The sequence below is a fragment of the Lissotriton vulgaris genome, chromosome 6 (assembly GCF_964263255.1).
Source record: "Lissotriton vulgaris chromosome 6, aLisVul1.2, whole genome shotgun sequence".
NCBI classification, from domain to species: Eukaryota; Metazoa; Chordata; class Amphibia; order Caudata; family Salamandridae; genus Lissotriton; species Lissotriton vulgaris.
In genome coordinates this window covers 1,664,919,724-1,664,941,742 of record NC_141694.1, presented here as the reverse complement: position 1 = coordinate 1,664,941,742, position 22,019 = coordinate 1,664,919,724, and the positions used below count along the sequence as shown (strand labels likewise).

Sequence of the window (22,019 nt, the reverse complement as noted above, 5' to 3'; positions counted from 1 at the left end):
ACTTACAAACAGAATCCAGGTGCCAAATAGACCAGAGCTGCAACCAGAGGAATTTCACCTCCCAGAAACAGCATTGTTTCTCTGCATTTCCACCGGATAGCGATGGCGCTAATCACTAGACATGAGTGGCGGTGAATACTGAATACCGCACTACAGGCCCAAGAACCGTAAGCCTCCTGCCAAAGCTTTACATTCTGTTTGAGGGACCAATAATAAAAGCTTGACCCCAGTGAGGACCTGTTTCCAACGCAGCCCCCCTCACACAGGTTACTAGTGTTCCCCACAGGTACTGAAGATGAGCTAAGTGGTGAACCCAATTAGTGCTCACACGGTAATTTAATGCCATGATTTCAACAGTACTCTGTTTACAGTAAGACCCCATTCTTTACATCTAAGGCTTGCCATTCTTTTTAAATGTAGATTTCTATCATTTTTTTATTACACTAATAGTGAATAATATTACATTATTAATTATTAGTTTAATAAAAAAAAAGTACAAGTAGCTGGAGTATGCCTTTTCCTGACAACTGGATAATTAAACAAATGTTTTTAAATGTATGCGTGCTTGCAGATAGAGTGTGTTTATGTAAGAGTGTGTGTATGTGTGAATGTGTGTATATGAGAAGGTGAAGGTCAAAGGGCGTGTGGTGTCACTTTTGCTACCCATGTGATTTTAGTGAATTAACGTCCATGCTGCCAAGGATCCTCTGTATTCTGTAATCAGAGTCTCCTGTCTCTCTACTCTCATCTTTAGCTTTGCTCTCTTCCCTTCAAGAGTGACCCAAAGAGAAGAATGTGTTTTATCTCTGTGACTGATACTGGAGTTCCACTGGGTAGACTCACACGCGAATAAGTATTTCAGCTTATCAGAACATCACTTTGAAAACTTTGATTTTAACGGAAAAAAATCACATAAAATATATGCATTCCATCCATCAAAAAATTAAAGTAGGAAGATTCACTTATTCTATTGAGTAATTACAAGTACAAATTTAAACTCATGCTATATGTGCAACGAAGGTACTATATAAACCTATGGTTTCCAAGGACCTGTCCCAAAAGAAAATATGCAATATTTCTGTCACACTTTGCACTTAATTTCTAATACTCTGCACACAGAGGTATTCATCTGACGTCCTCCAATGCCTTTGGCTTTGCATAATAACAAACTGTTTATTTTACGACTGATGCTGCCGTTTGAAATATCATTGTTAAACTGCCTTAAAACAGGTTTTATTGGCAACAGAGGATAGGTGATAGCATTCAAAAGAGGTGGCATTGTTTATTACAGTGATGGAAAAAGGCACGCGACAGCCCTGTAGATATTCTACAATAAATGTAACTCATAATATTCACCATAAAATCAATTTGCCTTTCCCTCCGGCAGAGCCCAATAAAAATAAAACTCCAGGAAATGACATTAGAAATCTGTGCAGGAATTGCTTGGAAGAAATTGTTTACTGACAAACTAATGATATTAGGTTCCCACCCGTGCTGACCGGCTGAAAAATACCTTGCTGCAGCCTCTAACCTGCTGCTCCCTGTGGCTGACCACTTCATTATCAGTCCAATCATGTGGCGTCACTTAACCACTCTTCCCTGCATGCGCCCCACCAAAATATCTTGAAGGGAGATAGGCAGTGTGGTCTGCCCGGTTAGGTTCGGTAAAATAAAACCTCCTTTGAAGAGCCCTATTTCCTATGTGGGTCACAATTCTATCGAGGAACTGGTGAATTTCCGAACCAGAACTAAGGACGGACAGAGACAATTTTAGTGCTTGTCAATCAAATTAGCGGTACAAAAAGGGGTGGTGATGGACGGAGCATCTGAATCAATCAAACACTCACACCCAGTCTGGACGGAGCCTCTGAATCAATCAAACACTCACACCCAGTCAAAAGATCTGGGTTTAATCCATATTTCAATCAAATTAGCCATTTCAAGAAAAACTGTGCATGGCACATTCGCCTTCCTCACAGTAACAGTCTCAGCTCCAGTGGAGAGACTGAATGCACTTTGAGAATCAAGTCTGGAATATTTGAAATGATGGGCATGTGACAGCTTATGTGAAACAAGTGTAAGAGGCTGTGATTCTTGACAGTGGGAGAAGAGATTCTTGGTGAGCCTTCCCCAGTTGACTTAGTGGACATTGTCTACTCGATCCAGTTTCAGTAGACAGGAGTTTCACCATTTGACCATGTTTGTCCATCAGGACCAACAACTTTGCATTTTAAAATGGTATTTAAAACAAATGACCACTGCATCCAACAAATACCCAAAAAAACAATTCCAACAGGTAAGAGCAACGCAATCAATCTGTTTCTAACAACACTGAAAGGTAATTTCAACTCTGGTTACCTATGAAACCCAACTATATTTCCCCCATGGAAGAATGGGGACAGAAAAAATTACATTGCTTTAAAATTGATCCCTTTACATGCTCACTTACATAAGAAGAGCACCCCAGGATATTTCTAAGCCACTTTTAACCTATGACTAATACAGGAACAACTACCACATAATATGTTTGCAGGTTTCTGCAGACAATATCTTCACATCTTAACATTTCACTTACACCCAAGAGTCAGACGTCCTCTTTATTCTCATTATTATTCAGCACATGAAAAGGTGCAGCATAACATGCTTCATACAATATAGTTGCAATCATTGTGTAATTATCACTGACATGGCCACCTTTTCATGCACATAAATTATACATGATGTCTTATCCATATAAAGTATAACTTAAATAGGAAAGCAACAGCGGCAAAAGTTGCATTTAGAGTAAAATCATTTCTACAAATGTATTTTCTGACACCACTTGCTTACATCATCTGGCACGCCTAGATGTTTCTTACTCAAAAGTTGAAAAGGAAGGAGGAACACCTCCCACACCTTTGTACTACATGTGTTGCAGACACAACTACAGCCAGAATAAACACACATCTTTCTGAAAATACAAGATTACATTTTATGGCACTATCCACTTTATTGAAATGTTCCTTCAGAATGAACAACCTTCAACTATACGGCTTGAACCACTTACAGTGTATTAGAAAGTAGTAGCGTGGTCTTACCCTTTTTCTTAAGTTGTATGTAAGGATCAGGTTTCTGGAGAAGGAGTGAGAGAAGGCGGTGTAGAACTCCAGAACTTTCTGTAAGGCATCCCTTTTAATGACATGAAGATCACAGTAGGTGAGGGCTCGGACATTGGCACACGACGGGGCGAGCGTTGTTTCTTTCCAGAAGATATCCCCAAATACATCACCTTTACCTGAGTGAAGAAAAGCAGATACAGCCAATTAACCATTTTCAAAAATGAAAGAGAGGTAAACATGGATTTACAAAAGGACAACCACAAGTAACTTTGTCCCTTCAAATATTTTCAATAGGAAACATATTTTGAGAGAACATGCTTTCAGTAGGGCTGCAATAAGTAAAATAATATACCTAAGTTTGACACATTTCACGTTCACAACTATCCCCAGATTATAATTTTTTAAAAACATTTAGGAGCCGATTCCGATCTCGGTCGGAAGGGCACCGACAGGGTTCGGCAATAGCGGACCCGAATCGGAGGCTGAATTTCCATCCGAGTCGTACACTGGTCTGGACGTCGAAGTACGATGTGAACAAGCGCAAAATCTCCATCCGAATCCTTTCCGAGTCCAAACCGCTCCTTACGACTCGGTCACAAGCAAAAAGTGGCAAGCAATGGAGACCTTTCACGACCGAGCTAGTACAATGCTCGATTCAGACAGCCGGATCAAGTCGGAGCGTCCGACTCGCAATATCTCCCAGGGTTGGACTTCGGGGGTCCGTGTCGGACCCCCTGTTAACGGCAGCCTTACAAATCAGACACAGAGGTAGACCAATGGGTCTCCCCAACACAGGCATGTACAGTGCGATGGCACCGACGTGTACCCACTGTAGGGAGCACTCTTGTCCGTGACGTACCCATTCAGTCAATGGGAGCCCATGTACGCGTCGTACGACCGGCTCCCATTGACTTCTTTGGGACTCCGACCCAACCAAGTTCGACAGCATACGGCAGCATCGTACTTGCTCGTCGGACTGCAGGACTCCGGATTGGTCGGAAAACACCCCGGATCCGGCTCGGTCGGAGTGCTTTCTGACCCAGATCGGAATCGCCCCCTTAGTGTGATTCCATTCCATACATGTAGGTGTCGAAACTGCCCCATCCCTTTATCAATAGATGTCTGTAGGCTTCTCTCTCCTTTAATAAGAGACACAGACACCCTCCTCGTTTGGGCAGAGGTTCCACTGGGGAGTTTACAACATAGCTGAAGTAGTGGAAACCTTTGCACCTATTACAGAATAGCATCAATTGCTAGAGCAAAAAGAGAGGGACAACTAGAGAAAGAGAATACAGAGATGAGTGAGCATGCATGTGTGTGCTTATTCATACATATTCGGCCGCTGCTTGAGAAGATCCTCTTTATCTGTCTTGGCCAATTCTGGGATGCATGAGTTGGACATCAGTTTCTTTAGGAGCTTATCGAATATACTAAATACATCTTCCAATTCACTACAAGATGTTAGGTTCAGAGATGACTTACTGAAAATTCCTTTAACTTTGTAATTGAGGTCAAATATCCTTTGAAATAATACAGAGATATCAAGAAAACTAAGTAGAACATTTGCTTTTCTGCGTCAATCTTGAGCCCAGCTGCGGCTCTCAATACCAAATGATCTGCCTTCTTGTTCCCAGCTCCATGGGCAGAACACATCCTTTTCCGTCTTGCCACAGTTGTTTCTCTTATGGGATGGCACATTCCTGCTGTTTTTAAAGTCCTGTGTGAGAAAGGAGTGTTGGACCTCCAGCAACAAAATTCCTGGTCAATTGCTAAAGACTGTAATTGACTGAAAGATCGAAAGCAAGTCTAGTGTGTACTTTATGAAAGATAGGTTCCTACATCCCATTTACAGACAGATATAATACTTTACAAGTAGAGCAGTCCTCATTCATTCATTAGCATTAATCCACTTATGACTTCTGTATTGTGAGGAAATGCCCCTCTTTGTGTGGTCACCCTATTTGTTTCTGAATTTCAATAAGTCACACCTTGTAGCCCATAAGGCAGGGTGCAAACTATTTGTATGAAAGTGAATTAAAAGTTGAAGTCCACCACAAGTATTAAAGTTAGGTCCACTCAAAGCTTTCAGTAATTTAAACTTGACCTCAACCCCTGATAGCTGCAGTACAGAGCAGATAGGCTTAGATTAAAGAAACAGTGTAAAGCATTTAAAGTACCAAAACGCTTAAAAGGCAAGACAATACAAATCATGTTTGCATCTAGAAAAATTTAATAAACAACATGACACCAACATCGAACCAAAATTCAATAAGGGGAACTGAAGATATGCATTTAAAGATTTATGGTAAAAAGTGAGAAGTAAAGGTAAAGTGCTATGATAGTTTATGCTACGCAAACAAATGATGAACGGAATGCTGAATAAATCATACATTCACCCCCAGTCAAGAGATCTGGTTTAAATCCATCGTTCTTTTGCTTACCATGCCATCCCAGTTTAGACCCAGCCATATGCAGATCAGTCTTGACTCTGTGCATCAAAGGAACAGTCCAGACTGAACTGCAGAGCCAGGTCCCCCTGGACCGGAAACAAACATCCTGGGACCGGTTTCTGGGTATAACCTTTCATAAGCCAGGCTAGCTTGAATCCACGGTTCTGCATTCTGTCCATCAATTGTTCTTTTTGCATTTCTCACCAGAGTGGGAGGGGTATGCCCAGACCTGGGTCCTATGCTCTCCATGCCACTGAAGTCAAGCTATCCTGGCTGATGAGGGCTGAAAGCCCGAAACCGGTCCTAGGATGCTTGTTTCCAGTCCAGGGAGGGCCTGGCCTGGCAGTTCGGGCTGGGCTGTTCCCATTAGGCGCAGAGTCAAGGGTGATTTGCGTATGGCTGGGTCCAAACTGGAAAGGCATGGTGAGCAAAAAAATTATGGATTTAGACCCAGATCTCTGTACTGGGGTGAATGTATGACATTGTTCTTCATTCTGTCCATCAATTGTTCTTTTTGCATTTGTCACCCCGAGTGGGACAGGTATGCCCAAACGTGGGTCCCATGCTCTCCATGCCACTGGAGTCAAGCTATCCTGGCTGATGAGGACTGAAAACCTGAAACCGGTTCTAGGATGCTTTTTTCCATTCCAGGGAGAACCTGGCCTGGCAGTTCCAGCAGGACTGTTCCCATTGGGTGCAGGGTCTAGACTGATTTGCAAATGGCTGGGTCCAAACTGGAATGGCATGGTGAGCAAGCAAACAATGGATTTAGGCCCAGTTCTCTGTACTGGGGTGAATGTATGGCATTGTTCTGCATTCTGCCCATCAATTGTTCTTTTTGCAATGATAGTTTATGGCCATGGTTGCCCTGGACCTGGCCATGATTTTAGCTCGAATGCAGTGGCAGTGAAGCTGCTCTGGAATAAGTCTGGAGTGAACTCAAGGGAAGGGACAGCTAATTTCCCTGGCCAAACCTCTGGGTGGACACAAGAGAGGTTTTAGGAGTAAGGTATAAATGGGATTCCTTGTTAGATAAGGCACACAGGAACTCCTGCAAAAGTGGGTAGAAGTGGCCCCAGGAACATTTGCCCTGTGTGTTAGGGTAGAGTCACCCCCAACCTCTAGAAAGCACAAGCCATAAATGTGGCATCCCAAAGCACCCTCAGTACTTTTCCTGGTCCTGCGGAACAATAAAATGAGGACCTCACCTGCAGTTTGAACCCTGTGAGGAGTCCTGATGGGCTAGACCTGCTCCCACTTGTACCCAGGACAAAGAATTGGACTCCAAGGGTCAATTGTCAGATAACCTGTGTCACTACAAGTACCCAAGAAGCTGCAAGAGTTTGTTTCGCTAAAATGCCCATCTAACCATTTGAAACTGGACCTGGCCTGGACCCTGCTGGTGGTCTCTGCGGGAATAACGTCTAAATCCTAAGTGCTGACTCTGAGGTCCTGGGACCCTTGGTTGTGTCCAGCTGGACTTCTCCAAAAAACTCTGAAAAGTTGGAACTTAAAACATTTTTGGTTTTCCAGCCCTGTGGAGGACTAGGACCAACCACCCAAATCAATCTGATCAAGGCATGATTTCTGCAGGGGAAGTTTTCAATTTTCACCCACTTAGAGCAATATGCTGTTCTAAAAACCTCTAATGATTCCTCGCGGCAACGCCGCATTGTCACCACTCCCAGGCCAGCTGTAATGGATCCACCAGATTTGTATGGAGCATCTTGATTAATTCTGCCTAACGCTTTACAGAATAACAAAATGATTTGACCTATTATGTAAGTGATGTTTCACTGTCACTGGGGACGTTATCTATGAGAATGTATTTGTCTTTATACACCCCATACCTCTCTTGTGCTGATACCTTAATATTCATTTTTTCAGCATTTCACAAGAATTTATCTCTCTGACCCTGGAGCCCGAGGGCCCGTCATTGTCAGTTTCTACACTGCATGTACTGGTGGACTTAGGGTAATTTTAATGCCCATTCTATTAATTTTGCTTTCATTTTTGTCTCCATCACCTGAAATACTAAAGGTCACTTTCCACTACCCGCGGGTGCCCCCCACGGTCCTGATGAAGAACCTATTGTAAGGACCAGAATTTCCTACAAACACCGCTTGTTTTGAAACATTGATGACTTTATTTTGTTTGCCATATATTGATGACAGTGATAGATTCACTATATCTTTACAAATATTATGGTTTTTGTAAATATGATAGCTTGTTTAAATATTTGTATGTTTTCCGTATTCAGTTAAAAAAAATGGCATGTCTCACAAACCAATTGAAGATGCTTGGTGCTGTAGCCTGGCAACGTACATGTTTTTACATCGTACTTTTAAAGGCATAATAAATGGAGTATAAGCTCTGAGCTTCAGCTTGAGTAATTCATGTAGAAAATGCATATTATTGACTTAGGGATTTGTGATTTACTTTGTTTCAACTTTGCGAATGGTGTGTAGAAGGAATACAGGCATCATATGGCTCTGGAAATCTTTGTCATTTTAGCTCTATAACGGACCCAGTGTAAACATCCATGTATCTATAGTTGGGCTTTGGAAGAGGTGAGGGAGATGGAAGTTCTCTCACCAAGAATTCCTTTTTTAGGTTTCACCTGCCCAGCGCTTGTGCTGTGCTTGTGAAATCTATTGTATTTAATATAAATCTTGAAAGGCCCTTACATTATGCCCCAATGCTTTCCTTGCTTTTCATTGGTTCCTGTGTTTGCCATTTTCTTTTCCTCCATTTCTATTGGCTGTAGCATACTGTTTCCTGTTGTTCCTCATGGTTTCCTTGTATGCTTTTCTTATCAGGTTCCCGGTGACCAAGTACTGTTTTTAGCTGCTTTTGTGGTACTATTTTTTTAAGGTTTTGCCTTGTTTTGTTTTTAAAGTGCTGTCATTTCTGTTCAGAGGCTAAATTATTTTGTCAAAAGTTTCCACCATCAAAATGTCTTTCATTAGTTTATCTTCTTTCAGTTTGACTTGCATTGTATTTCTTAAATCAGGCTCACTTCACCACCACACCTCGGAAACCGTTTTTGTTGCTGGAGCTTCTTTTTACTTTGTAATCAATGTTGTTTTGCGACTGCATGTCATTTTTGGAGCTGTTCTTTTTTAGAATATTAATTCTGTGTAATGGACCCTCGAAGCACTGTGCTGATTGTTTACATGCCCGTCACCCTCCCCATAGTGTAACTGCAACCCTTGTGAAAAAATCACTTTCTCCTTTTTATTTTAGCCATCAGGATGGACTTGAAGGTATTAGAGTTCTTTATTTGAACACAAGTTACATCTCACTACGACACATTTTTTTTCTGGGTAGACATGGAGAGATTAAATGATTTGCCCAAAATCACAGGATATTGAGCAAACACGGAGACTCAAGTCCAGTTCCCCAGCTTCAAAGTTGCCGCTCTGGCCGTTACACCAAGTCCGAGCCATTACACTCTTATTCCTTGCCTTGCTTTCTGCAGCTGTCTGATGGAGGGCGCTTTAAGCACATTATTTAGAAGTGTTGCAAGGATGCATTTGTCTGCTGGGGTAAGTGCCACCTCCAAAGTTGTGCAGTGCTCTGGCACATGTTACACTTGTTAGCACCATCTGGGAATAGATCACAGCTCACTAGTACCAGTTCAACACTCAAATATAGCAATAAGCAACAGTAAGGTGACCAGTCAACCTTTGCAAAAGGCATTCTATTGAGCGGCAACATGTCACTACAGTTTCAGTAACTTTGTAACTTAGTAACCCAATGGGCTAGAACGATTTTTTGTCTTTCATTCTGAAGAGTATGCATCTGATGAATGGATTATGTTGCAAAGGCAGAAAATCCATAATTGTGTGAAAATGCCTTTACTGCACAAATTGCCTTTCTCAATAAACAAATCATAACACTTTTATGAAGATTCAGTACCTTATACTTACCAAGCTAAAAATTACAACCCAAAAATGTATTACTAATAAAATAGGTGAAAACAAATGCATTTACCAATGCTTGCTTGAAAATTAGTCAGATTAAGGTTTAGCATGCAGATTACCTTTGCCTGTTCAGTCTTGTTAAAATCAGTCTCCTGTTCCACTATTTACTGGGTTTTCCTGTGTCCCGGATGGCAGTTTCAGCTCTGATTTAGCTGTTGTGTCATTAGCATATTAAGCCACTGCAATCATGAACATTAAGAGTATGTTTTTAAGATGGCCATTTTTTGGTCGAGCACTGCTGATTTTTTTTTTATATGGGAAACACACAGTGTCTGATTGAAACATAATCCCAGCTGGAAAAGGGTGCTAATCTAGCAGCCCATTTAATTTCCATTCCCAATATTGGATTTTGAAAAGCAAAGAGGTTAAGTCTTATTGAGCAGAGACACTGGTATATGTCAAACTTGGCCACATTTACTGGGTGCCAAAGACACTCTGCTGCAAAGACGTTCAGGACCCATTTCTTAGTATGAATAATGTACTTTATTTCACACACAACACTAGCGTTGTCCTTTCCAGCAGACCAATCATCAACTGATCAAGCTCGGAATGCTACCCCTCAAAATGTATCACATCAAGCCTAGGAAATGTTCTCATATGCAAGACCCAATATAACGTACCCCGTTCCTTCCATACATATTTGATGAAAAATTAATGCTGACTGTGACATGTTAGTGCCAGGGAACGAAAACAAAATCAATGTGATGTAAAGCCAAGGCAACTCAAACATGGTAGTAGGACCAAAACACAAGCGTGAAAAGGAAAGCTCAACGGTGACAAGAGCAGCTTCAATTGGTAATCTTGTAGATAACCTCATGGTCTAAGGTCTCTCCTACAACATTTCACCACTAAATTGGAATTATTGGGGAAACTATCCACTCTAATCCAGATGATCAAATTCCCAACACCTACCACAGAGGAACTTGCACAGTACCCCCTTCAGCAACATAACTCTTTATCATCATGAGTCTCCTACATACTTCTTCTTCCTTATCACAAACACCATCTTTTTGACATCAGGTGATTCTCCTGTGATTCCAACATTCCCCATTCTCCAAGACCAGGTAGAATCTCACGTTCCACCGTCCGAAGCACCTATGAATTTAAATAAACCTTTCTACAGTCGATCAGACTTGATCTTTGCACAGTTTCTTTCTCTCTGCATGCCACTTTGTTTTACCAACTACAATTTCTGTCTGGCTTTCCACCTTACCTCCATTCAACACCCACTTCTTTAATAATGACAGGATTAGTTTGGTTCTAGGACATCTCCTACGCATTACCTCAAAGGGAATTTTTTTAATAGCCTCATGTACCATGGTGCAATACGCCCAGCATTTTTCCAACATCATGACCATTACCAAACACTATTTGAGTAGTTTTTTTTTACCAATCAATTAGTGTATTCAACTATTCCATTGGCTTGAGGGTTGTGCAATGAGGTGCGGTGATGTGAAATCACAAGAGAAGTTAAGAAAGCTTGCTTTTAACTAGAAGTGAGTTGAGTAGCATCATCAGTCATTAACAGTGAAGAAGCCCCCCACTTCTTAGAAAATCTGTTTCATATTCCGTACAGTGACCAAGGTAGAGATTTCATTCAAAATAGTTAATGCACGTCTGTTTTTAACTGCCACGCAGAATTAGGTATGGACCATATCTCGGACTTGATTAAACTGCAACCTATTCTGCTCTGGGGGAGAGTATGGGCGTCAAAAGAACTAGGCCTAAACCGGGGTATTATTAGGGACGTCATGGGCATGGATAAGGCCAAGCGTATCCCTTGGCTTGAGTATATCAGGAAAACGCTAACAGACCTACAGAGGCCAGAGTTGTTTAGCAACCTTGAACTGATTTGTGTAATACCCAAGAAAGTACTAAAAAGGTTACGTATGAATCATTTTGACTTGTTAAGAAGCACAGGGGAGCTTACCAAGAAAACTGTAATCAAACACCAACTTCATTGACCTGCTACGCAATACAACCTTATCTAACCATCAGTATGATGGGCTTTGACCATTTCATTTTGACCAGGTTTAGATTTGATCTTTTTCACCGACTGGTCACATTTACAACTAAAAATGACTGGTCCAGAACCTTAGACCTACGTCCATGTGATAATAAGTCACCGCAAACAACTTTTCACGTTGTGTTATTTTGCAAATTGTATGAGAGGGAACGCAACAGATGGATTAAACAATATCTGAGACAGGGAGCCTGGCGGCAATGTAGGCCTGCGTACCTTAGCTTACAGCAGCTGGGAAATGCCACATGTACAATGGTCATGACTTGCTTTTTAAAATGTGTTTTGAGGAAACGTAATTCCATGATTAGCTAATATTTGATTGTGATAGATTAACTAAAATGCTGATTTAATAATTTTTTTAACTGTAAATGTTATTTATTATGAAATGAAATGTACAGACTTTTATACTTGCACTGTCGCTTTTATGATTTTATGATTTTATAATATGGAAATCGAATAAAGCTAATCTGAATCTGAATCTAATGCACAATCACTTAGGATAAACAGTAAACACTACCAAAGCAAATTTTAAATCTCTTTTGAGCTTGCTCATTGGATGTAAAACACTAGGTGGCACACATTTTACACTTCTCAAGCATAATTTCTCTCCACACAAGGTCAACCCATCTAAAATCTTAATGAAATATCTCACTGGCAGCAGCACTGTACTATCCCTCCTACTTAAAATAAACTACCAATACGTACCACTTCCATTAGTGTGGCATCCCTATTCATTTCACATATATAATCCTCGACATTAAATGTATCTTCACCTCCCATACCCACATCCTGAATGTAAGGTACAGCAACCTCACTCTCTTAAGCAATGACAGCAGGTGCATCCACTACCCACCAATCCACGGACAATCTTCATAAAGAATCTGCTTTTACATTTCTTCACCCTTGAATGTGCTCAACACATTACAATATTCTTTCAACCTAGTTGCAGGTCTAGCAAGTCTTGCTGAACATTTACCCAGCCACCCAGGAGCAAAGCCTTTACCAGTGGTTTGTGGTCTGTATATAACAAAAATATTGTTTTCCAGAAGAAAGTCCAATAACACTCTGCACCCCCAAGCTGCCGCAAGAACTTCTTGTTCAATCACAGGGTAGTTATTCTCAGGAACTGTGAGTGTCCTCGAAGCAAATACCCAGTTTTGTCCTTCTTCCCATAAATTTGAAAAAGAAAGAGGGGTGGGCTGATGTTGGACTCAAGAGGAATCCGTTTTTGAGGCCAGGGGTTGCCCTGAACTTTTTAACAAGATATGGGGCAAATGGTTTGGTGTACTACCGCTGTGAAGAATCTGATATTATGTTGTGATTGCTGGGAACTAATGACTCGCTCTATCCATGTTAAACTGCTTTGTGGGGTCAGGGGGGTGAATCAGAGGTGCTTTAAGGGAATATGTGACTTGTTGCGAATGAATTTACTTGCGTTTAAAACTTCAATAAAACTTGATTATCAAAAAAAATAACGTTGAAAAAGAATAGCCCCATGCCAGTGACACTTGCTTCCACCGTGAGAATTTACTTCAGTCTGGTATCCAAAGGAACCACTCCAGCATTGCAAATCTCATTTTATATAGCACCAAAACATATTTGCTGTTTACTGCTAAACAAAACATTACACCCTTTTCTAAGTAAAGACCCAAGACACTGTTTTGCCTGCAGGCTTCCAACAAATTTCAAGCCGTTCTCAATTAAACCAATAAAAGGGTCTTAATTGGTCCTTAACTAAGGAGGATGGAGCCATCTTAGTTAAACTCACTAAATCTGCTTTGGGATTCACACCATCTGCCGAAATGGTGAGCCTATCTATTCAGTTTATTCATCCAAAAATATAAACCTATTCCTCTTTAAAATAAGGCCACTTCAGCGATTCTGGTCAATGCCTGTCTGAGAGAAAAATTGTGTTATTTGATAGTCTCACCAAATATCAAAATGACATCCTGAAAATAAACAATGTTATGTAACCCTGTGAAGATCTTGATCATTATTCTTTGGGAAAAAACTTGCTGCCAAGGATAAATCAAATGGCATGCGAGTAAACTGAAAGGTTCTTCCATGGTAATAAAGGCAGTAACTGATTTGGAGTCATAATGAAGTTTGATTTGATAATAAGCATTTTTCAAATCTAACATTGAAATATACTTATTTCTTTCAACAGGAAAACAAATTAATTCCTATTCCGTACGGGAAATGTATCTATAACAAAGTTCTGATGTAATGATCTGAGATCTTAATACAAACTCAATCACCCATCTGCTTTCTCCATGATATTCACAGGATAAATCCAACTAGAAGCCTCTAAGGGTTTAATGATACCCTCCCTTAAGCCTTTCGTCCAACATTTTACTTAATTCACTGTGAATACTGGCCAATCATCTCAATTTGAGCTGAACCGGCACAGCATCAGGCTTGCAGACAATTTTGCATACCTTTTCAATTGTCATAGCTTTTCATCAAGCACTTCCTTTACATCTTTCGAAATAACCTTAATGGTAACATCCTCGACAACCATGATTTATTGGATGCTCTCCAATTGATGAAGGCATATAAATCATTGTGGCTCATCGCTCAAGTATAGGAGGTACATGTTCAGATATATACAGTTTCCCCACAACTTTCTGACAATAGCAATTGTTTAACCTTTGTAAATTCCAGGACAAAAATCTTTGGGTAACAAAAACATATTAGCCCATTCATCTTCAAACATTTTTCTGGGTACAATAGTAAACACGGACTCCTGAATTCAACCCGAATTCAACTTCACCTTACTGACTATAAAACTAGATTTTGACCTGCGCAACCTACCTTTACCCTCAAGATCACTTTCCACACTCAAAGCTCTTTTTATAGATATGTTAATAGGGGAACCTTCCGACACTACAACTAGCTTATTTTTAACGCGACCCCTACATATTCATGAAAAATGGCCAATGCAACTACATTTCCTGGACTCTTTAGTCAAAGCAAAGTACAATTTTGAGTCTCATCCGTGATATGTGCTGCCACATCTATTGCAACCTCTGTTAAATTGTTTAACCAAGACATTGTTTTGATGGTTCGGTTTGAGGATTTCCAAAAAGTTTCACCTCCAGAAGCAGCATTTTCATGAGTGCAAACTGCAAATACGTCACTACTATATTTGTTTTTTTTTATTTCTTTCATACATATAACCTATTATTGCCTACCGTCGCAATATTAATTGCGTCTTTGAGATAAGTGTTCTTAGTTGCCACAGTCTCTCCTACATTTTCTTACTCTTGCAGTGCTCAATGAGTTGATCAACTCCTCTGTCATGGCACTGAATTGACATTTTTTTGAGAGCTTATGCAATCTAGCTACAAATTCTTCTAGAGATTCAACATTTCGAGGCTGGGTATAGAGTTATTAAATTTACTTCCACTTCCTAGGAATATCTGATTTCTTGTCTTTACCTGTCCTCCTTAAACAGTCTTCAATGGGCTGACCATCAAGTTCCAATGCAACAGGCAAGTACTTAAATATATGTTGGCCTTCTTTACCTAAGGCTTTTAATAACAATGCTTTTTTTCTTGAAGAAAGAAAGTTCTATCTATCTAGAGCCTCTATATATTTTTCAAACATACCCACCCAATCTGCTCAATCAAAAGGTGTTGAACTCGCTTGAGAAACAAGCACTGGCGTTGCCAATAGGTCTCGCAGTAGGAAAGTTGGAGCTATTGGTTTTGTAAATGACAAAGCCCTTGATGTATTTAAAATGATAACCAAAGTGAAAGGCATTGTTATTTGCAATTGTAATGGCTCCAACTTTCGTACTGCGAGACCTATTGGCAACGTGAGTGGTTTTTCGTGTGTGAGTGGCGTTGTGTGTGTGAGTGGCGTTGCCTGTGTGAGTGGCGTTGCCTGTGTGAGTGGCGTTGCGTAGTTGAGTGGCGTTGCGTAGTTGAGTGGTGTTGCGTAGTTGAGTGGCGTTGCATGTGTGAGTGGCCTTGCGTAGTTGAGTGGCCTTGCGTAGTTGAGTGGCGTTGCGTAGTTGAGTGGCGTTGCGTAGTTGAGTGGTGTTGCGTAGTTGAGTGGCATTGCGTAGTTGAGTGGCATTGCGTAGTTGAGTGGCATTGCGTAGTTGAGTGGCATTGCGTAGTTGAGTGGCGTTGCGTAGTTGAGTGGCGTTGCGTAGTTGAGTGGCGTTGCATGTGTGAGTGGCCTTGCGTAGTTGAGTGGCCTTGCGTAGTTGAGTGGCGTTGCGTAGTTGAGTGGCGTTGCGTAGTTGAGTGGCGTTGCGTAGTTGAGTGGCGTTGCGTAGTTGAGTGGCCTTGCGTAGTTGAGTGGCCTTGCGTAGTTGAGTGGCCTTGCGTAGTTGAGTGGCGTTGTGTAGTTGAGTGGCGTTGCGTAGTTGAGTGGCGTTGCGTAGTTGAGTGGCGTTGCGTAGTTGAGTGGCGTTGCATGTGTGAGTGGCGTTGCGTAGTTGAGTGGCGTTGCGTAGTTGAGTGGCGTTGCGTAGTTGAGTGGCATTGGGTAGTTGAGTGGCGTTGCGTAGTTGAGTGGCGTTGCATAGTTGAGTGGCGTTGCATGTGTGAGTGGCGTTGCATGTGTGAGTGGCGTTGCATGTGTGAGTGGCGTTGCATGTGTGAGTGGCGTTGCGTAGTTGAGTGGCATTGCGTAGTTGGGTGGCGTTGCGTAGTTGAGTGGCGTTGCGTAGTTGAGTGGCGTTGCGTAGTTGAGTGGCGTTGCGTAGTTGAGTGGCGTTGCATGTGTGAGTGGCGTTGCATGTGTGAGTGGCCTTGCGTAGTTGAGTGGCCTTGCGTAGTTGAGTGGCCTTGCGTAGTTGAGTGGCGTTGTGTAGTTGAGTGGCGTTGCGTAGTTGAGTGGCGTTGCGTAGTTGAGTGGCGTTGCATGTGTGAGTGGCGTTGCGTAGTTGAGTGGCGTTGCGTAGTTGAGTGGCGTTGCGTAGTTGAGTGGCGTTGGGTAGTTGAGTGGCGTTGCGTAGTTGAGTGGCGTTGCGTAGTTGAGTGGCGTTGCATGTGTGAGTGGCGTTGCATGTGTGAGTGGCGTTGCATGTGTGAGTGGCGTTGCATGTGTGAGTGGCGTTGCGTAGTTGAGTGGCATTGCGTAGTTGAGTGGCGTTGCGTAGTTGAGTGGCGTTGCGTAGTTGAGTGGCGTTGCGTAGTTGAGTGGCGTTGCATGTGTGAGTGGCGTTGCATGTGTGAGTGGCGTTGCATGTGTGAGTGGCCTTGCATGTGTGAGTGGCCTTGCATGTGTGAGTGGCCTTGCGTAGTTGAGTGGCCTTGCGTAGTTGAGTGGCGTTGCATGTGTAAGTGGCCTTGCGTAGTTGAGCGGCGTTGCATGTGTGAGTGGCGTTGCATGTGTGAGTGGCCTTGTGTAGTTGAGTGGCCTTGCGTAGTTGAGTGGCGTTACGTAGTTGAGTGGCGTTGCGTAGTTGAGTGGCATTGCGTAGTTGAGTGGCGTTGCGTAGTTGAGTGGCGTTGCGTAGTTGAGTGGCGTTGCGTAGTTGAGTGGCGTTGCGTAGTTGAGTGGCATTGCGTAGTTGAGTGGCGTTGCGTAGTTGAGTGGCGTTGCGTAGTTGAGTGGCGTTGGGTTGTTGAGTGGCGTTGGGTTGTTGAGTGGCGTTGCGTGGTTGAGTGGCGTTGCGTGGTTGAGTGGCGTTGCGTGGTTGAGTGGCGTTGCGTGGTTGAGTGGCGTTGGGTTGTTGAGTGGCGTTGTGTTGTTGAGTGGCGTTGCGTAGTTGAGTGGCGTTGCGTAGTTGAGTGGCGTTGCATGTGTGAGTGGCGTTGCATGTGTGAGTGGCGTTGTGTAGTTGAGTGGCGTTGCATAGTTGAGTGGCGTTGCGTAGTTGAGTGGCATTGCATGTGTGAGTGGCGTTGCATGTGTAAGTGGCGTTGCGTAGTGTGAGTGGCTGCAAGTACAGAAGGACCAGCTTTGCTTGTTTAAAACTCAGAGGCAAAAGAAGAGGACATATATACTTATGACATATGCTCTCCCACTTCAGGCAGATGAGTGTAATGTGTAAAGCGTCTTGTGGAGCAACCATGTCACATGAGCAGATCGTGGAGTCTGAGAATGGCAGCCAAAGCAAATACAAACAAGAGGAATGACTGTGAGGCGCATTGGTGTGAAGCACATCAAAGGGCTTGTCCTCCCCTAATTAGGTGAGGAGAAGCCGTTTCGGGAAACTGAAAGTACGGCCGGCCGCCGGCCATGAATAATTAGGGGAGGAGAAGCCCTTTGATGTGCTGGGCTGGCTGGCCCTGAATGCGCGTGCATGTTATCACGTGGTTCACGTGAACAGCATGAAAACCGCGGGGCTGAAAGCCCTTTGGTTTGAAGAGAAAATAGCCGACTTGAATTCTCCCCATTTCCCATTCCTGCGGAATGGTAAAGGCGAGACCTAAAAAATTAGGGTGGTGTAATGATGGCAGTATGTTATTCCATTGAATGATAGAATGGAAGGCAATGCAGCAAATATTTTGAAACAGTAAATAATAAAAGAACACAATATTATGTGCAATGTGCAATGACTTTAGAAATGTGACTGCATATCACAGTGCGCCGGCACTGAAAGTATCTACAAGGGAAGAATGAAGGCTGTAAAAAATGAATACTAACAGGTGTGCGCATCACCATGAACTCACATTTTCTCGTGTAGAATAAATAATCCAACAGTGTATTGAACAAGTTCAAGATAAAAAATTGTCCGTAACACTGTATACGCGTTGAGCATCACTATGTGTACATGTATTCTTCTATTACATTTTCTTACACTATGTTCAGGGTGTTGCAGAAAATAAGATGTTACGTTTCACTGCATATGCTAATGGCCCAATCCCAGTTTTTGGCTACGCATGCATTGCACTAGAATGCACATGTCTTGACATGCTGAAATGCATGCTTCACAAGAAGGAAGTGGGTATGCTCTGTGGCGGTACTGCAGCTTGGCTAGGGTACCATGTAACTATGATGAGGAGAACTGGATTGCCCATTGAGCTCACGCAACCAAACTGTGCTTAAAGATAGAATAATCTCACCAATCTTTGGCATAAACTATGTTCAGGCAGAAATCCTCAAAGTCCCAATGAGCCTCTGTATTCTGCTGCATTGCAAATTCCCTTATCCGTAAACTACATGTGAATTTTTGACCTCCTGAAGAAGTTGCAGCATTTCTCGTTTAGCAACTTGTCACCAAAATGTGGCAAATACGTCCTGGACACATTCTTTAGTATGAATAATGTACTATATTAGAGCTACAATTCGATTTTGATCCTTCCCTGCTGACAGGGCATCAACTGCTGAAACTCAGGCTTTTAGCATTAATACATTACATGGAATCTAGGTAAGCTCTAATATGCAAGACCCATTATAACACACTGCTGCCTGACTGTAGCTGAACTTTGTCCCAGCTTGTAGATCAGTCCCAGCTCCAGGGCTGTGCTCCGAAACCATAGGATCATTCAACACAAGGATTTCAATAGCAGAGATATACTCTGACTGAAATATTGTTAATTGTATGTGTAGGATATTTTACAACCCAAACTTTATCGAAGCCTAAATATTATTTACATATGTCTATTGTCCTATTGGGGGTAGACTGCAAATTAACACCAATAGAGTTATATGTTATGTTATGTTATGTTATGTTATGTTATGTTATGTTATGTTATGTTATGTTATGTTATGTTAGGACTATTTATCCAGCGCACAGCTGCTCCAGCGAAGAAGCGTCCTGGCGCTTGACAAGGTATCCAACACAACACAACCAAGGGACCATAGACTAAGAAAGAGAAAACTCAGGGAAATAACAAAGTCTTGATGGCTCTACGAAATAAAAAGAGATTATCAGATGCACGAATCTCTAAGGGAAGAGAGTTCCACAAGGCAGCAGCCCGAACTCGAAAGGAGTGTCCTCCAGCTCGGCTGAGTTTAAACCGAGGAACCACCGCCAAATCCTGACCCAGAGATCTCAAGGAGCGGGTAGGAACGTAGGGTCTCAAGAGATTCCTGAGGATCGGGGCCGAGAGGCCCTTGAGAATTTTGTAGGACAGACACAGCACTTTAAAGTGGATCCTCTGCTTGACTGGAAGCCAGTGGAGGGAACATAGGGTATTGGCAGCGGAGCAGAACCTGGGCACACCGACCACAGCTCTGGCTCCCGCGTTCTGGACACGTTGCAGACGTGTAATTTCCGCTTGGTTCACCCCTACCAGAAGAGATCTGGCGTAGTCAAGCCGGGAGATCACCGTCGCCTGCAACACCAGCTGCCTGGTAGCGGCGTCAAAAAATTTCAGTGCTGGTCTGAGTCCTCGCAAAATGCCAAAACAACTGGCGGAAGATATTTTGGTATGGGAGACAAAACTAAGGGCAGGGTCTAGCCAGACTCCCAGATTTTTAATCTCCGTTACCGGAGTCGGGTGGGTCCCAGTTCCGGAGGCCACCATTTATCGCCCCAAAGTTCCGGTTTCTTGCTGATGATCATTATCTAGGTCTTTTTTGCGTTCAGCTGGAGATAGTTGGAATTCATCCAGCTGGCAAGCGCCCTCAGCCCATTCTGGAACCTAGGGGCGTCCAAATCAGAGTCCCCGCTGAGCGTGACCGCCAGCTGAGTGTCGTCAGCGTATGAAACCATAGTTAGGCCCCATTTCTTGACGACATCAGCCAGCGGCCTCACATACAGATTAAATAACGTGGGACTCAGCAAGGATCCCTGAGGGACCCCCTGTTCCAGCGGATGGAATTTGGACTGATGGGGAGGGATGGCTACGCAAAAAGATCGGTCGGCGAGAAAAGAACGGAACCACTGGAGGGCGGTCCCAGAAATACCAGCTTCTTCCAGGCCCTGGAGGAGGATAGAATGGGATACGGTGTCAAAGGCAGCGCTCAGGTCTAATAAAACAAGCGCTGCCGTTTGACCCGAATCTAGCCCCATGCGCAGATGTTCCACCATGTAAAGAAGGGCTGTCTCCGTGCTGTGATCAGCACGGAAACCATTCTGCGTCGGATCTAGGATATTTGCCCGCAGGAGATGATCCAAAAGGACTCGATTCACGTGTGCTTCCGCTACTTTCGTAGGCCATGGAAGAAGTGATATCGGCCGGTGGTTCTCCGGTTTAAGAGAATCTAAACCCGGCTTCTTCAAAATCGGCATAACCACCGCTTGCTTCCAGCTGGCAGGGACCATACCAGTGGAAAGCGAGAGGTTGATCAAAGAGCACACCGGTAAAAAGTCCAAAGGCAACGGGTCCATGAAGAGAGCCGGTCTCAATGGATCTGCCGGAGAACTTAGTACGTTGGGCCAGTTGATTAAAACCCTCAGGCGATAGGCAGGGAAGAGTGTGCAGGACCGTGTGTTCCTCGGACCTAAGAGATGGTCCGGCGTCCTGGATGGGCATAGAAAATTAGATCATCTTTGAATCAAGAATACTTTCTACGAAAGGAACTCTCGACTCTTCTCAAGATTTCTCCCTTGTGGCTAAGGAGTAGTCACCCTGCATCCGCAGGCACCATCTAAGAACTCTGCGGTTTGCTGCAAGTCCTTCCTCAGGAATCCGACTGCCCAGCTCGACGAGAACCGGCTTCCCTGGCACCTCTGACCTCTACCCACATCGTCAGCTCAGCTGAGATCTGTGGATGCGACGAGACCTCGAGGGACCGGCCATCATCAAGACCTGCACGATTTCTTAACCAGCACGACCGCCGAGGGATCCTCTGGTGAGTGCTCTGGGGTCCGAGAAGCCCCGACCCTGAGCAGCTCCAGCACCGAAGTGCAGCCTCCCAGCATCTCCACGATCTGCGTGGGGCCCTTCTGCTCCTTGCTGTTCAGCACGTTGTCTGATCACTAGCCGCTGGCTTGTGACCTCCTTGACGACACCCGACAACCAACGCTGCTGGTCTGGTTGCTCCAGACTGGCCTTTGCTCCCTTCTGCGAGAGGAGCACCCCGGACCCTCCTGGTCCACTCAAGACGCCATTTTAGGCCCACCACGTGGCCCTGAAATTTGCCAAGGCTTGTTGCCCCAATCCTGGGCCCAGCGACGCCGACAGCATCAACCTTCGTGGGACAGCTCGCACCTCCATCCTGGTCGCCGACAACGCCTCCTGGTCCGTGAGACTGCAGAGCCTAGCGTCGCCCACTCACCTAGTCGAGGTGACGATCATCCGGTGCCCTCCTGGTACCCTCTGACTACTGGCTAGTAGTTACGAACTTGGTCCCCTCTGCTTGCAGGTGTCATCCATCTCTGATCCAGGCTTGGATCTCTACGAACTATTTATCCTGGTCGCCGGCCTGCAACTCCTTCCTTCCGGCTCCTGGCTCGTCAGCGAAGACTCCCGACGCCTGTAAAGACTTCTGCAGCCGCAGCCCATGGGGCTAGGTAACTTCGGCATTTCGGTGCCCGCATAGCCTCCTTACTTAAGGGTCCCGAGTCCCTATCGCTTCCGACTTGCCTTATCGGGTCTGCCCGAGACCA

The 22,019-nt window shown here is 43.7% G+C and overlaps 1 protein-coding gene across 4 annotated transcripts in view; it reads right to left on the bottom strand.

The window, feature by feature from the left end:
- Nucleotides 1-22,019, bottom strand: part of KCNH1 (potassium voltage-gated channel subfamily H member 1) — a 1,530,898-nt gene that overhangs the window by 410,351 nt on the left and 1,098,528 nt on the right. For all 4 annotated transcript variants that reach the window (XM_086927835.1, XM_086927836.1, XM_086927833.1 and 1 more), the window contains one exon: nt 3,078-3,274. In XM_086927835.1, the coding sequence (XP_086783961.1) occupies nt 3,078-3,274 (197 nt within the window). The remainder of the gene's footprint in view (nt 1-3,077; nt 3,275-22,019) is intronic.